Source organism: Hippichthys cyanospilos, chromosome 14 (genome assembly GCF_059441005.1).
Source record: "Hippichthys cyanospilos isolate Australia breed blue-spotted pipefish chromosome 14, RoL_Hcya_1.0, whole genome shotgun sequence".
Classification (NCBI taxonomy): domain Eukaryota; kingdom Metazoa; phylum Chordata; class Actinopteri; order Syngnathiformes; family Syngnathidae; genus Hippichthys; species Hippichthys cyanospilos.
The window spans coordinates 17,056,794-17,069,418 of record NC_142382.1 but is presented as its reverse complement, the minus strand read 5'-3'; the positions used below and the strand labels follow the sequence as shown (position 1 = coordinate 17,069,418).

General features: G+C 38.4%; 2 protein-coding genes across 2 annotated transcripts; one reads left to right on the top strand and one right to left on the bottom strand.

Moving 5' to 3' along the window:
- The first annotated feature begins 101 nt into the window (after positions 1–101).
- On the top strand, positions 102–6,583 carry ppp2r3c (protein phosphatase 2, regulatory subunit B'', gamma). Its single transcript, XM_088433895.1, has 13 exons — positions 102–294; positions 384–508; positions 692–796; positions 1,033–1,145; positions 1,939–2,036; positions 2,196–2,266; positions 2,865–2,997; positions 3,683–3,738; positions 4,009–4,084; positions 4,765–4,901; positions 5,401–5,538; positions 5,721–5,780; positions 5,854–6,583. The coding sequence occupies exons 1-13, from the start codon at positions 228–230 to the stop codon at positions 6,046–6,048; spliced, it is 1,374 nt and encodes a 457-aa protein (XP_088290021.1). The 5' UTR covers positions 102–227; the 3' UTR covers positions 6,049–6,583.
- Positions 6,584–9,600: 3,017 nt separating this feature from the next.
- On the bottom strand, positions 9,601–12,527 carry fam177a1a (family with sequence similarity 177 member A1a). The gene is made up of 5 exons (XM_088433239.1): positions 12,385–12,527; positions 11,982–12,161; positions 11,713–11,779; positions 10,290–10,387; positions 9,601–10,199 (listed from the first exon to the last, which is right to left on the bottom strand). Exons 1-5 carry the CDS (start codon positions 12,499–12,501, stop codon positions 9,975–9,977), a joined length of 687 nt encoding a protein of 228 aa, XP_088289365.1. The 5' UTR covers positions 12,502–12,527; the 3' UTR covers positions 9,601–9,974.
- Between the last annotated feature and the right edge of the window lie 98 nt (positions 12,528–12,625).

The window sequence follows — 12,625 nt, the reverse complement described above, 5'->3', positions numbered from 1 at the left end:
GAATAATTTCAAAACAAGAAATCATCTATTGCCGTTTACTCGCCATTTCTTTAAAGATTTATGTTTATTTTGAAACATTTAAAAAGTATTAGGAAGCTACATTGGAAGCAGTCTGTCGACAAATGTGAATACAAGTTTTGAATTCGCTGTCCTATTGTAATTGTTTTTGGTACTGGTAACTTGTTTAAAACAGTCTGAATGTAGTTTTACAATCACTGGAGGTAAACATGGCCAAAGAAAAACATACTGATTGGTCGGATATTTTAAGAAGGTGGCTAGAAAACTCAAAACGGGGTAAGTGATATTTTAAACGCTAGTTTATGCTAGTGACATTTCTATAAACGTTAGTTGCATTTTTCTCAACTCTTTTTGTTGCCGTTTAGATGAAAGAAGCCCAGAGGAAAAGAAATCTGAAGAAATGAACCTGTTTAGCAAATACTATTCTGAATGGAAGGGCGGAAGTGACAAAAACAAATCCTACAAGACCATTCCTCGATTCTACTTTAGGGTATTGTAGTTACACTCATTGATGTTCGTTAGCTATATTAAAGAATTCTGAGTAGTGGGCAGCAAACTTAAGATATCGGGTTTTTTTTTTTAAATTATTTTAGCTTTTTCTTAAAAATCGCGCGCACACACAAGTACAGATCGGTGCACTATTCTAAAACGGAGATTGATGTTTATTTGACAGCTACCAGCGGAGGATGAAGTTTTACTCCAAAAATTGAGAGAGGAATCTCGAGCAGTTTTCCTTCAGAAGAAGAGCAGAGAACTGTTGGATCACGAAGAACTCCAGGTAGCACACATACACGTTGCTTAGAAAAGCATTTGAAATTACTGTATATATTTTGATTCTATATGTGATGTGTTCTGTGCTCAACGCATGCGTTAGAGTTAGACCGTCATAAAAAGCAAGACAGCCAGTATTTCAGAAAATACTCAAAATGACTGCATACACTGTCTTAACATCGATAAAAAAAAAAAACAGTCATACCCATTTTTATTCATCTGTTCATCTTCCTATGTCTGTAGAATATGTGGTTTCTGCTCGAGAAGCACCAAGTGCCTCCAATGAATACTGAAGAGGCCATGATCAATTACGAAGCTTACCTGCAAGTGGGCGACATGGCTGGACCCAAGTGCAAGTAAGGGCAAGAAAATAGAGCTCAGCTGACCCAAGAATCATGAAAAAGTACATTGTTCATTTATTTGATCACTACCTTTTGATACAGCATGTATATTTTGTTGCTGAGTGCAACAGTTATTCAGCATTTATAATATCAAGATATTTTAGACGAAAAAAGTTTCATGGCACACAATCTTTGCAATCACCATCTTAAACCAAAGTGTGAGAACTCCTACTAGTGTGGAAACTAAGAAGTACCGGAGCAACCAATCGCATAAATGGCCAGTGAACACATTTAAATGTAAATGTAATTCCAGTAAAGAATCCATTTCCTTTAACTACACACACATACAGTACAGTACTTCATAAATGTTTGGGGATGGATTGTTGCTACCGTGGATCAAATACTGAAAAGAAATGTGTAAAGTACACCTACACCCAGATCCTCACCAAATTTTTATGGAGTCCTTCTTCGGCCATTACGCAAGACTTTGCAAAGTTCTGAGGAAGTCCGTTTAGGGTTTTATTTATTTATTTTTCTTTAATGGAGAGGCATTTTCCAGCTAACTGTTTAAATAAACGATTTAATAAAGTCTGTTTATTTTTTTTACTGAATTACTGCTGTGAAAGGGTTATATAAACCACAACGCTAATGTTTGACCTGTTGAAGCATATGTTATATCTTTCTCAAGTGTTTCAAATTCATTTTTTTTACCTGGTTGTCTATTGTGATTTTTCACTGGAGTTATAGAAAATGGATGGATGGATTTAATAATAAACTCCGCCCATCTTCCCCTTTTCTTCCCCATTAGAAAATTCTTCACAGCCAGAGTGTATGCCAAACTCCTCCACAGTGACCCCTATGGCAGGATCTCTATCATGCAGTTCTTCAATTATGTCATGAGGAAAGGTATGACTTTCTCTGTAATGGCTGACATGCTGCATGCCATCCCTGTGACACCCCATGCATCAGTATTTGAAATGTGTGGCATTGTACTGGTGTAGTTGGCTGTAGGGCTTTTGGAGAACCCCCTAAACATTAGAAAAATGTAAAAACCCATGTTTACAGTATGGCTGCATCAAACCCGAATTGGTCTGAGTCTCTACGATGTGGCGGGACAAGGCTACCTCAGAGAATCTGTAAGTATTTCCACTTTTATTCCCTTGTTCACAAAGCCTCTGATAATAGGACATTAACAAAATGTTTGTGGGACTTTGAGGAGGGCACTGAATATGGTTGTGTAATCAAAGGACAAGAGAAAGTTTTTTTCCTTCCTTGCTGGTTAGACCCTTTAGTAATCTATCTTTGTCATCAAAATTCTTAAAACAAACGCTAACCAAACTAACGCTCAAGTAACTGATTCTCAAATGAGTCTCCACAAAGCCCCAAGTTTTATTTTCTAAGCCTGAGCGGTTGATATGGTCCACAAGCATTGCACCAAATTCTGAACCACTTCCCAAATCCGTCACGTGGTACAGCTGGGCACCGAGGCTTGGGACTTGCTCAATCCCAGCCCCTATTCCAAAACAAGCCTCGCCACATGCTTTGCAGGCGCCCACTCATGCAATGAAGCCCGGCACCTCGCATGTTCTTCCAAGTTCACGTTCCAAAAACATGCACATGTGGTTTATTGAAGACTCTAAATTGTCCATTGGATTGACTGTGTGGCTTGCTACCCTAATCCATGATGATAAAGCCTAGTTGGAATACAAAACGATTAATATTTATCTTTTATAGGATCTAGAGAACTATATCTTGGAGTTGATCCCAACGCTACCTCAGCTGGATGGACTGGAGAAGTCTTTTTACTCCTTTTATGTCTGTACTGCTGTGCGGAAGTTTTTCTTTTTCCTTGATCCACTGCGTACAGGTGAGACAAATATGTATAGGCTAAAATATGTCATCAGGAACTGAGTGTGAACCATTTTTAATTGAATTAATTGTCATTCTATAAAATTTGAATAATTTAAATGGAAAAAATAATTTTTCCACCTCACAACTACTAACTATCCTTCGGTAAAGATCTTGCAGCTCTTTAAATCCGTCATACCATGAAGACATCTCCTATATATACCATGTGCCTCTCCTGTTCTGAATGGAAATGCTTTGATTGGCCAGAGATAATTTTTGCAGTGTTCACTTCCATATTGGCGCGAACGCCCCTTCATACCTGCATCCATATAGCCCCTTCATACCTGCGTCCATATACGAAAATAAAAGAAATCTCCACCCATGCACACAGTTAAACTTCACCTTGAGCTACTCTTTATATTAAGTCTTTATCATTTGCACTTTCACTTCTTAGAATACAAATTTATGTTGCAAAATTCAATTTTATTTACTGTAACAGACATCCGGGTAGCTTGGGAAGATCAGTCGGGTGCAAATACACAGTTCTCCTCTGGCCAAACAACGCATCTGTCTTCAAAAAAGTCGATGTTCTCGTTTAGAACAAGCAAAGCAAAAGAGACGTCCTGTCTTTTGAGTCCTCTGCGACACAAACATTATATAAACAATATGTTGATGCAATAACAATCCAGTATTTTTCTTTCCAGGAAAGATTAAAATCCAGGACATCTTGGCCTGCAGTTTTCTGGATGATTTGTTAGAGGTATTTCTTTTTATATAATTATTTTTGACAAGTGTATGTAATTTATTTCTTTGTACTTATGCTGGCTGAGATTTTACTCTATGTACAGTACTTTATTTGCAGCATTTTTTTTTAAATAAAATTGAGTTGACTGCAGTAGATGAAGTAGACTGTATTTGGTTTTGATGTCGAAGATTTTTTTAACCGTGGTAATTCTCAATACTTTTTCATGTAACTCTTTCTTTCTCATCATTTCTGGTTTACATCTGTCTGTCCTTTTGTTTTTTTGAGTTAAGAGATGCGGAGTTGTCTAAAGAGAGTCAGGAGTCCAACTGGTTCTCGGCACCTTCAGCTCTCAGAGTTTACGGTGAGTGAGCATCTGCATGTTCGTGATCGCTCAAAATAGTTAGGTCCAGTGTTTGGTTTTTGTATGAACATATGTAATTACCAGAGGTGGGCACTTTGTCAAAACTGACGGACTGTCTGTCAGTCCATTGCCAAAGGATGCCTGTTTTGCTGAAGGACCGACGAATCTCGGGAATGCTAAAAAAAAATGATGCATTAAAAATGACGTAATTGCTAATTTCGTCCGTCATTGCAAACATCTCATATTAATGTGTTGTGTTTCAATTGTAGTGTAACTGTCGAAATACAGACATTGTGTTAACTTTAAGTGTAAGTACAAAAACAGAAAAAATAATTAGTATGAGTTCAGTGTGTCGAAAGTGCAAACCTGACGAATGACGGACCACAAAAAAACCCCTCTAATGTCGCTCTCTAGTGGTGGTGAAAGGTTGTGAAAAAATACACTAAAGAACTGACAATTACAAATTTGTCTGGCCTGATAAAATGGCGCACCGACGATGACTGAAAGGGGGCGGGGCTCTGACGCATGTACGATCAGCAAAAAAATGTAAGTTGCCCACCTCTGGTAATTACGTGTGACCTTTAGAAACAAGAAAGTTTAGATTTTAATAATGCTTATCAGCTCCACTCCACACGATGGCTTTTGTCGTCTTAACCATAATTCACGTCTTGGTTTGACAGGGCAGTACCTCAACCTGGATAAGGACCACAATGGCATGTTGAGCAAGGAGGAGCTGTCACGCTACGGCACAGCAACGCTCACGTCAGTCTTCCTTGAGAGAGTGTTTCAGGAGTGCCTCACTTATGACGGAGAAATGGTACATTTTTTTTGCACCATTTAATTGCCATTAGCACGCATTAAAGCCCAACCTTCGGAAAATACTACCCTTTGTTTGAATAGTGTACATACTGAGTTGCACTAGATGCTCGTGCAATTTAGTATGTACACGAATGCAAGGGTTGGTTGTATTAGGTCCAAGCACAACCAACCCTTGCATTAGTTTAAGTAAATGATCTCTTTTCAGACTGTAGAAAACTTTGGCCATAATGCATTTGTTTGACAAATAGAGCACTAAAAATGTACAGTAGATCAGTAAAAATTTGATCTTAGTTTTAGTTTAGTTTATTTATTTCAAACGTGGGAAAAAATCAACGTGGTCACGCAAATAAAATCTTGGATTAGAATGATCGTGGGTTGCATTTGCCATGATACTATGCTATAACTGTTTTGGGTGTGATAAACTTCAAATGTTTGTATTTGGAATTTTTCAAATGTTTTTGGTTATTAAATTATTCGTTTATTGTATTTTTTACCAGGATTACAAGACTTATTTAGACTTTGTGTTGGCCTTGGAAAACAAGAAGGAGCCAGCAGCACTGCAGTATATATTTAAGCTACTAGACATGGACAATCAAGGATACCTCAATGTCTTCTCCCTCAACTATTTCTTCAGGGTAAAAATCAAATGCAATCGTTTAATTGAGCTGATGATGAGAATCATTACAAGTTACTGCTTTATTTTTTCAAGAAAGTAATACCTCAAGTAACTAAGTTACTTTTTCAAGGTAACTTGCAACACTGGTCATATATTAAATAAGTATTTGGGGTAGTAAATTGTGGTTGGTTTTGTTGGTAGGCCATCCAGGATCAGATGAAAGTGCACTGTCAAGCTCCAGTCTCATTCCAGGACGTCAAGGTAAAGTCTCACACACAAGCCATATGTTTTGCTCGTGTCAAGCAAGACATTCCTAACAATGCTGTCTGTCCAGGATGAGATCTTTGACATGGTGAAGCCTAAAGACCCGTACAAGATCACACTCCAGGACTTGGTGAACAGTTGTCAGGGTGACACGGTCACCAGCATTTTGATTGACCTCAATGGCTTTTGGACATACGAGAACAGAGAGGCGCCTGTTGCCAATGACGGCGACGGCAGCAGCTTAGCCAGCAATGATGACTCCTAAACAAAATGGAGTGGCCTCCAACCTTTTGTATGAATGGGGCTTAATGCTACATGTGTGGGCTGTGCAAACCCGGCTGTTTTTTTCATGCTTTCCACATTATCACTTGGGTATTATTTGTTTAAATGATTTAACAACATTGTTGTTATGTAAAACTCTTGTCAAATAGCTTAATCTTCTAAAGATAATCATACAAAGTCCTGGCTGCCCATCAGTTGTGGTTTTTAGATGGATGTTTGGTCATTGTTTATTTATGACTTACTTTCTGCCTTCAACTTGCGAACCATAGTAGAGAAGGAAAAGCTGGACTTAAATGCGCAATGCCACACCATGCTGATTCTCAATCTTGGAATCATCCCGCCTTTTGAAGAAAAAAACAAAACGCATGTACTAAATGGCCAACGGCGTGGAGGTTGGGGACCACTGTGTGGAATGGTTGCACTCCTCAGCACCCAAAATGTGCTCTGATCCCGCAAATTCACCGTGTCAAAGCACGCATGCTTTCCGAATTTTCTGAAATAAATGCCCTTCATGTCAATGCTGCAGTCTTTTTATGACAATGTACTCCAAAATTGTAATTATTTTTCAGGTTCAGTATATTTTGTGTGACGGTAAGAAAAGCCCCAATGCCTGTGCTTGTGCTTTTTGATAATGATCAAACTTCCACTGGCAGACCTAGCGACAGCAAAATGCAAGTTAAATAAATTAAAGACCTTTTAAACTGTATTCACAAAAAAGTGAATCGCAAAATCATCAAAGCTGAAATCAACCATGATGTTGAATGAATACTATTTACATGTGAGAAATTACATTAAGATGGAATTATTATTATTTTGTAGTGCAGGGATGAGCAAGTTAAATGATGGGAGTCATAATTTCTCATCAGCACTTTAGGAGCTGTGGCACATCCAGTGTTGTGAAAGAGTATTTGCCCTCTTGACTCTCAAAGATTTCATCAAACAAATTTTCATATACAGACAGTTCAATTTCACAGGCTAGACACAAACCTGATTGTCATGTTCCATAACCTTAATAGTAGCAGTGTCTCGTTCTCAAACACCGATACGAATGGTGAAACACGTGTACATCTTTTTGAAAGCAACGGACACAAATGATGAAACACGCATACGTCTTTTTGACAGCGAACACAACTGTAAAGTCATGTTTGCAGGCAGACATTTTTCACAACAGGGGACTTTTCACTATAGCAAATCTATGTCTTGGACATAAACATAAAAAACGTGCAATCTACAATCAGACTGAAATTCAAAACAAAACCATCCAAAATTAAAAAAAAAGAAAACAGAAAGAAATTGCCAAATCTACTGTAAGAATAGGATTTTTAACTGAGTTGATGTTGCCAGGGGGGCGGATTAGAATGTCGAAACGTATGAGAGACTGTAACGTGCTTGATGGAGTTATAATACAAGTGGAGTTATGATAAAAGTTCAAGTAAACAACTAAATGCTTTAACCGTCCACTCGTAGGCTTAAAATTCAGAACAGAGTGAAACATCTACAATAAGCATTAATTTTCATACTTACATCAATTTCTGGCATAATGTCTTTCTCTTTGCTTCATCTATCGTTCATCTTTATTACTTTTATCCTATCTTCAAGTGTTGACTTGGTTTAAGATCCGCACGGCTGCAAGTGTCAAAATGATGTTATTTCGACAACCATACCCCTCAACACATAGTCCACATGGAGCAGATTTTCCGTATCTCACGGAATTTCTTTACGAACAGACAATATCACGGACGAACTATTATTTATGGAAGTTCGCTGGCACAAACACCTTCATGATTTGTCTGAAAAGGAATACCGTGATAGCGCAAACACCTGGCAAGCACCACGTGGGGAGAGAAGAGGAGTCTGATCATTTGAATCCACGAGGATAGAGTAGTGTTGTTTGAATGCTGTAGAGTCCATTTACTGCCACCTATAGTATGGGAGCATAACGTCTGACTGCGGGGGAAAGCCCCTCCGAGTATACGGTGCTGCAAAACCTGTGCCAAAAGTAGTGCCAAAGTAGGCTTTTCCTGCAAAAAAACAAACAAACAAAAAAAAAAAAACCAAAAAAAAAACATTGCGTATTATGCAACAGGGGGGCTTTTTCCTTGTATGAAGAAGTAAGAAAGAGGGAAACGCTTCAATGCATGCATTTTTTTTCACACTGGGGATTTTTTTTTGCACATACAGGTTTCCTTGTAGAGTTATACTGTAGAATTTGTTAGACAAAGTGAATCAAGCTTCTGGATCCAAGAACAAAAACATCATCAAGAAATTCCAGAAGAAATATGAAAAAATGTGATTAAAATGGTCAAATCTCTCTGTCAAATCCATGTCCAAGACTGTGAGCCTCAATTGAAACACTGTCAGAGCCATCATCCACAAATGGAGAAACCTCTGAACAGTGGCAAAGAGAAGAAGTGGACCAACAACAAATAACCAGTGTGACGTGACTCATCCAGGAAGTTAACAAAGGTCAGTGTTCACAACTCCACTGTAAGAAAGACTCTGGCCAAAAATGGCACTCAAGGGAGTGAGGTTGTCAACCACTGCTGTCACAAAAGAACACAAAGGCTCATCTCATACTAGCCTTGATCATCCTCAAGACTTGTGGAAAAACATTCGATGGACTAATGAGTCAAAAAGAGAACATTTGAGCTTGATGAACATGCAAAAAACACAGAAATCAGGAAAGGGGCAAAGATATTCTTCCTTCATCAGATAAAAAAAATGTCTTCAGGGGTAGAATCTGATAAGTTCATGTCTTCTGAATACAATGTTTTTGTTTACTATGGAGCAAGTAGCAACAAACCCTACTGGATCACACAGAAAGCTCCGAATGACCTTGCCAGTTAGTTCGTTCTATCTAAGCAGCAGTCAGAGCTCTTAGCAACCCGCTTTGAGCAGTGAAACCTGGTTAACTTAGTTTCCACCAAGATATTACTAAGATAGAAAGTAAATACCGAGGCTAGTGGATCCCAACTGTGTTGGGTGACATCTTGAAAGCTCATTAAAAAAAAAAAAAAAACCCTCACCTCTTTTCAACTAGTGTTCTGATTTACGTTTTCTTTTTTTTTGGGAATATGCGTGTGTAACAGAAGTAAAGAACACATTAAATTTTGAATTTACATATATGCAATATATATACGTACTTGAAAAAAAAAAACATCATGTAAAAGCAAAAAGTATACCGAGAGGTGATGGCTCAAAACCGCTCAGAAATTTGAATTCACCACATCAGAATTAGCACAACGTACCTATTCACATCCTCGCCCAGAGCAAAACAATAAAAAATAAAAATTAAACCAGTGTAATCATTTGCTTCCTTTTATTTAAGTATGATTTGAAGCACATGATAGCATGTGTCGAAAAGTTCAAATGAGTTTAACTCTTTCAGTGTCATGGACGAGAATTCTTGCCTTACTTTCTTTTTCCATGTAAGGAATGGAATCCAATCTTTCATATGGTATCCTCAATGGTATCCCCCCCCCCCCCCCCCCCCCACACACACACACACACACACCACACAATGATAGACATAATATTAGTAGCTGTATTATTTTTATTTTTGGAATGTATAAATCTGATGGATAAATTGAAAGCCTGTAGATCGATGGATGACATCATTTAGTCAAGATGCATAGAAAGCATATAGGCACTGAGATTTCCATAGTAGAGTGCGATCTGTAAAGGATTAACTAACGAATAGTGACTGATAAATGAACTTGTTCAGTTGATAAATACTGTACATTTAAAAATATCACACTTGAGACAAATCACTGATGCCGATGTAGTCATCTTTGTTCTAACAGTTTTTGAGTCCAGTTTAAAAGAAACCCATTATTATTATGGTAATTATTACAATTAAGTATTGTAAATTAGCATTCATTCTAGTTGCAAGTAAGGAGTTTTGTGTTGTCAAGAGGGGAGAGGACAAGGCACTGTGTTGTTGTTTGGAGTGTTGAGATCTTTTTCAGGCTCTTGGTCAAAGGTAACATTGACAAAGGAAGTTTCTAATGCCTCGGGCTGCTCAATGGTAGGCGGAGCAGGATTGTTCCTTTCAATCCTCTCGCTCCTCTGCTGCTCTGCAAATTGACGCTCTGCTTCATCAGCCAGACGATTCTCTTCCTCTTCTTCCTCCTGCTGCAAGATGACGTTCCAGAGGGTAAAACACTGGAAATCACTGTGATGCTACTCACACCAAAATAAGTCCAATGTGCCAAGTTCACCTACCTCTTTCTTCAAACGGTAGTACTCGTCTATGGCGTACTGGTATTTAGGAGCGGTAATGCCAAAAAGAGAGGCAAGTTTCTCCCCCATGTAGTCACACACTGTAGCACACACACACACAAATACAGTAAATTTGTGTCAATTTGTCACATTAAAAGATATAGATCATCATCATCTTTGGCTTTCTATCAGGAGATTATGGTTTTATACTAGCACTAACCATTTGGAACTGTTCACTCTTCCCTCCAATTTGACTAAGGCATCGATGTCAACCTCGAGGCCCGGGGGCCAGATCCGGCCCGCCACATCATTTTATGTGGCCCGCTAAATGCTAATTGTGAGTTTCTGGCTAAAATACCAAATTTGCAAGTTGTCTTCAACTTTTAAATAATTTTGGGGGGGGGAAACAACAAGCACTTTTTATTACCAATAAAAAAAAAGACTACATGGTCAAAAAAAGGAGAAAAAAATGCCTTACAAGGGTGATGAAAACAACAACAACAACAACAAAAATCTACATTACTTATGGTCATTTAAAAAAAAAAAACAAAAAAAAAAACACCTTGCCATACGTCAAAGGTGTCAAATTCGAAGCCCGGGGGCCAGATCCAGCCCGCCACATAATTGTATGTGGTTAAAACACCGAATTTCCAAATTGTTTTTAATTTTTACAAATTTTGAGGAGAAACAATATGCATTTTTTCATTACCAATTTAAAAAGACAAAAAGACTACACAGTTTAAGAAAAAAAGAGGGAAAATGCCTTACCAGATAACATGGTCATGAAAAAAAAACAAAAAGACTGTCATACTTGTGGTCATTAAAAAAAAAAAAAAAAACCTTGCCATACATCACAGGTGCAAACTCAAGGCCTGGGGGCCAGATCCAACCTGTGACATAATTTTATGAGGCCCGTGAAATGTTGATTTGACTTCAACTTTCTGGCTAAAATACCAAACTTGAAGGTCTTCAACTTTTAAAATTTTTTGGGGAAAAAAGCACAAACATTGTTTTTCTTCCCAATCTTTCTTTTTAACAGTTTTCACCAGCCTCTTAACTAGCAAAGTGTGTGACGAACACACTTCTAATTTATTTGATTCACACTCATTCCAGCCCACTGACAGAAACTATAACTACAATGTGGCCCATGACAAAAACAAGTTTGACACTCCTGAACTAAGGCCTCAGTTTCAGAGAAACAGCCTCAATGCATGATGCTTGCCACCACCATGTTTTGCTGAAGCCAAACACCAAGTACGGCGTAAAAGTTCCAAACTTGGTTATCTCAGAGCATAACACAATTTCTCACAAGCTTTGGAGGAATCTGAAGTTTATTTTCAGAAAATGTAGCCAGGCTTGGGTGTTTTTATGATCAGGCTTTCATCTACGCTCCAGTATAGTCTATAAAACTTGAGTGGCGTGTTACCAGAGATGGTTGAGGTGGCCATTCTCCACATGTGGAACCAGAAGTATGGTCCCCAGGTCAGTTTGGACTAAAACACAAATACGGTGGACAGTCTTTAAGTAAAGTGTTTATTTTCTAACTTTCACACCCATGGAGATAACTAAAAAGGTAACGTCTATGATATACAATGAATTTATGATACGAGAGATAATCTATCTGGAAATCCACACATATCAGTGGTTGTATCAAACTACATGATTGAAATGACAAAACCACTGATGTCGACTTACCGCATCCACAGTAGCCACCTTTTTCTCCACTGGCTCTTCTTCCTCTTCATCAGTACTGTACTCCTCCATTGTCTCGCCACTAGCAAAGTAGATGGTCCTGCGGGGAAGCTTCACCCTTCCCTGCCTCTCCCCTGCGTTACCCATCTCCACTCTCTCGAAGTCTTCTATCTCGTCTGCACTCTTAAGCACATGCGCAAACCCTATTAATGTGCGCTATAGCTACTAGTGGCAATTGCAATAAGTTGTGTGGTCGACAAATACTTTTTATGGTTCCAAAAGCACAAGTTAAAACGGTCAGTTACCAAGAGCTAAGGAAGTGAATCACAACAACTTTACTAGGGCATTAAATTGTCATCTGTTCACAAACGAGAAAACCACATCACTACACTTAGCACGGACTTACCTTATTACCTTCCATAGTTCGTCCCAACGAAACGTTAATATTAGTTAAATATAAAGACAAATCGGCCATATCACTGCACCCACTTCGACGTTTGTTGTTACCGTTTACTGAAATCATAGACACCAAATATACAGAGCTAGAAATCACATTCAAGCACGTCCGCCATCATTGAGCAAGAACTGTTCCGGGAAAGCAGTGGTCCCCGACTTGTTTCCGCTACGGATGCGTTCATGGGGATTGC

What these genes read in the sequence shown, in the direction of transcription:
- ppp2r3c (XM_088433895.1), top strand. Translation starts at nt 228, where the DNA reads ATGGCCAAAGAAAAACATACTGATTGGTCGGATATTTTAAGAAGGTGG. An exon ending in GCTAGAAAACTCAAAACGGG is followed by an intron (nt 295 to 383) that starts GTAAGTGATATT and finishes GTTGCCGTTTAG; the next exon opens with ATGAAAGAAGCCCAGAGGAA. An exon ending in TCACTTATGACGGAGAAATG is followed by an intron (nt 4,902 to 5,400) that starts GTACATTTTTTT and finishes ATTTTTTACCAG; the next exon opens with GATTACAAGACTTATTTAGA.
- fam177a1a (XM_088433239.1), bottom strand. Translation starts at nt 12,501, where the DNA reads ATGATTTCAGTAAACGGTAACAACAAACGTCGAAGTGGGTGCAGTGAT. An exon ending in GAACTATGGAAGGTAATAAG is followed by an intron (nt 12,162 to 12,384) that starts GTAAGTCCGTGC and finishes CATGTGCTTAAG; the next exon opens with AGTGCAGACGAGATAGAAGA. An exon ending in AGGTGGCTACTGTGGATGCG is followed by an intron (nt 11,780 to 11,981) that starts GTAAGTCGACAT and finishes TTTGTGTTTTAG; the next exon opens with TCCAAACTGACCTGGGGACC.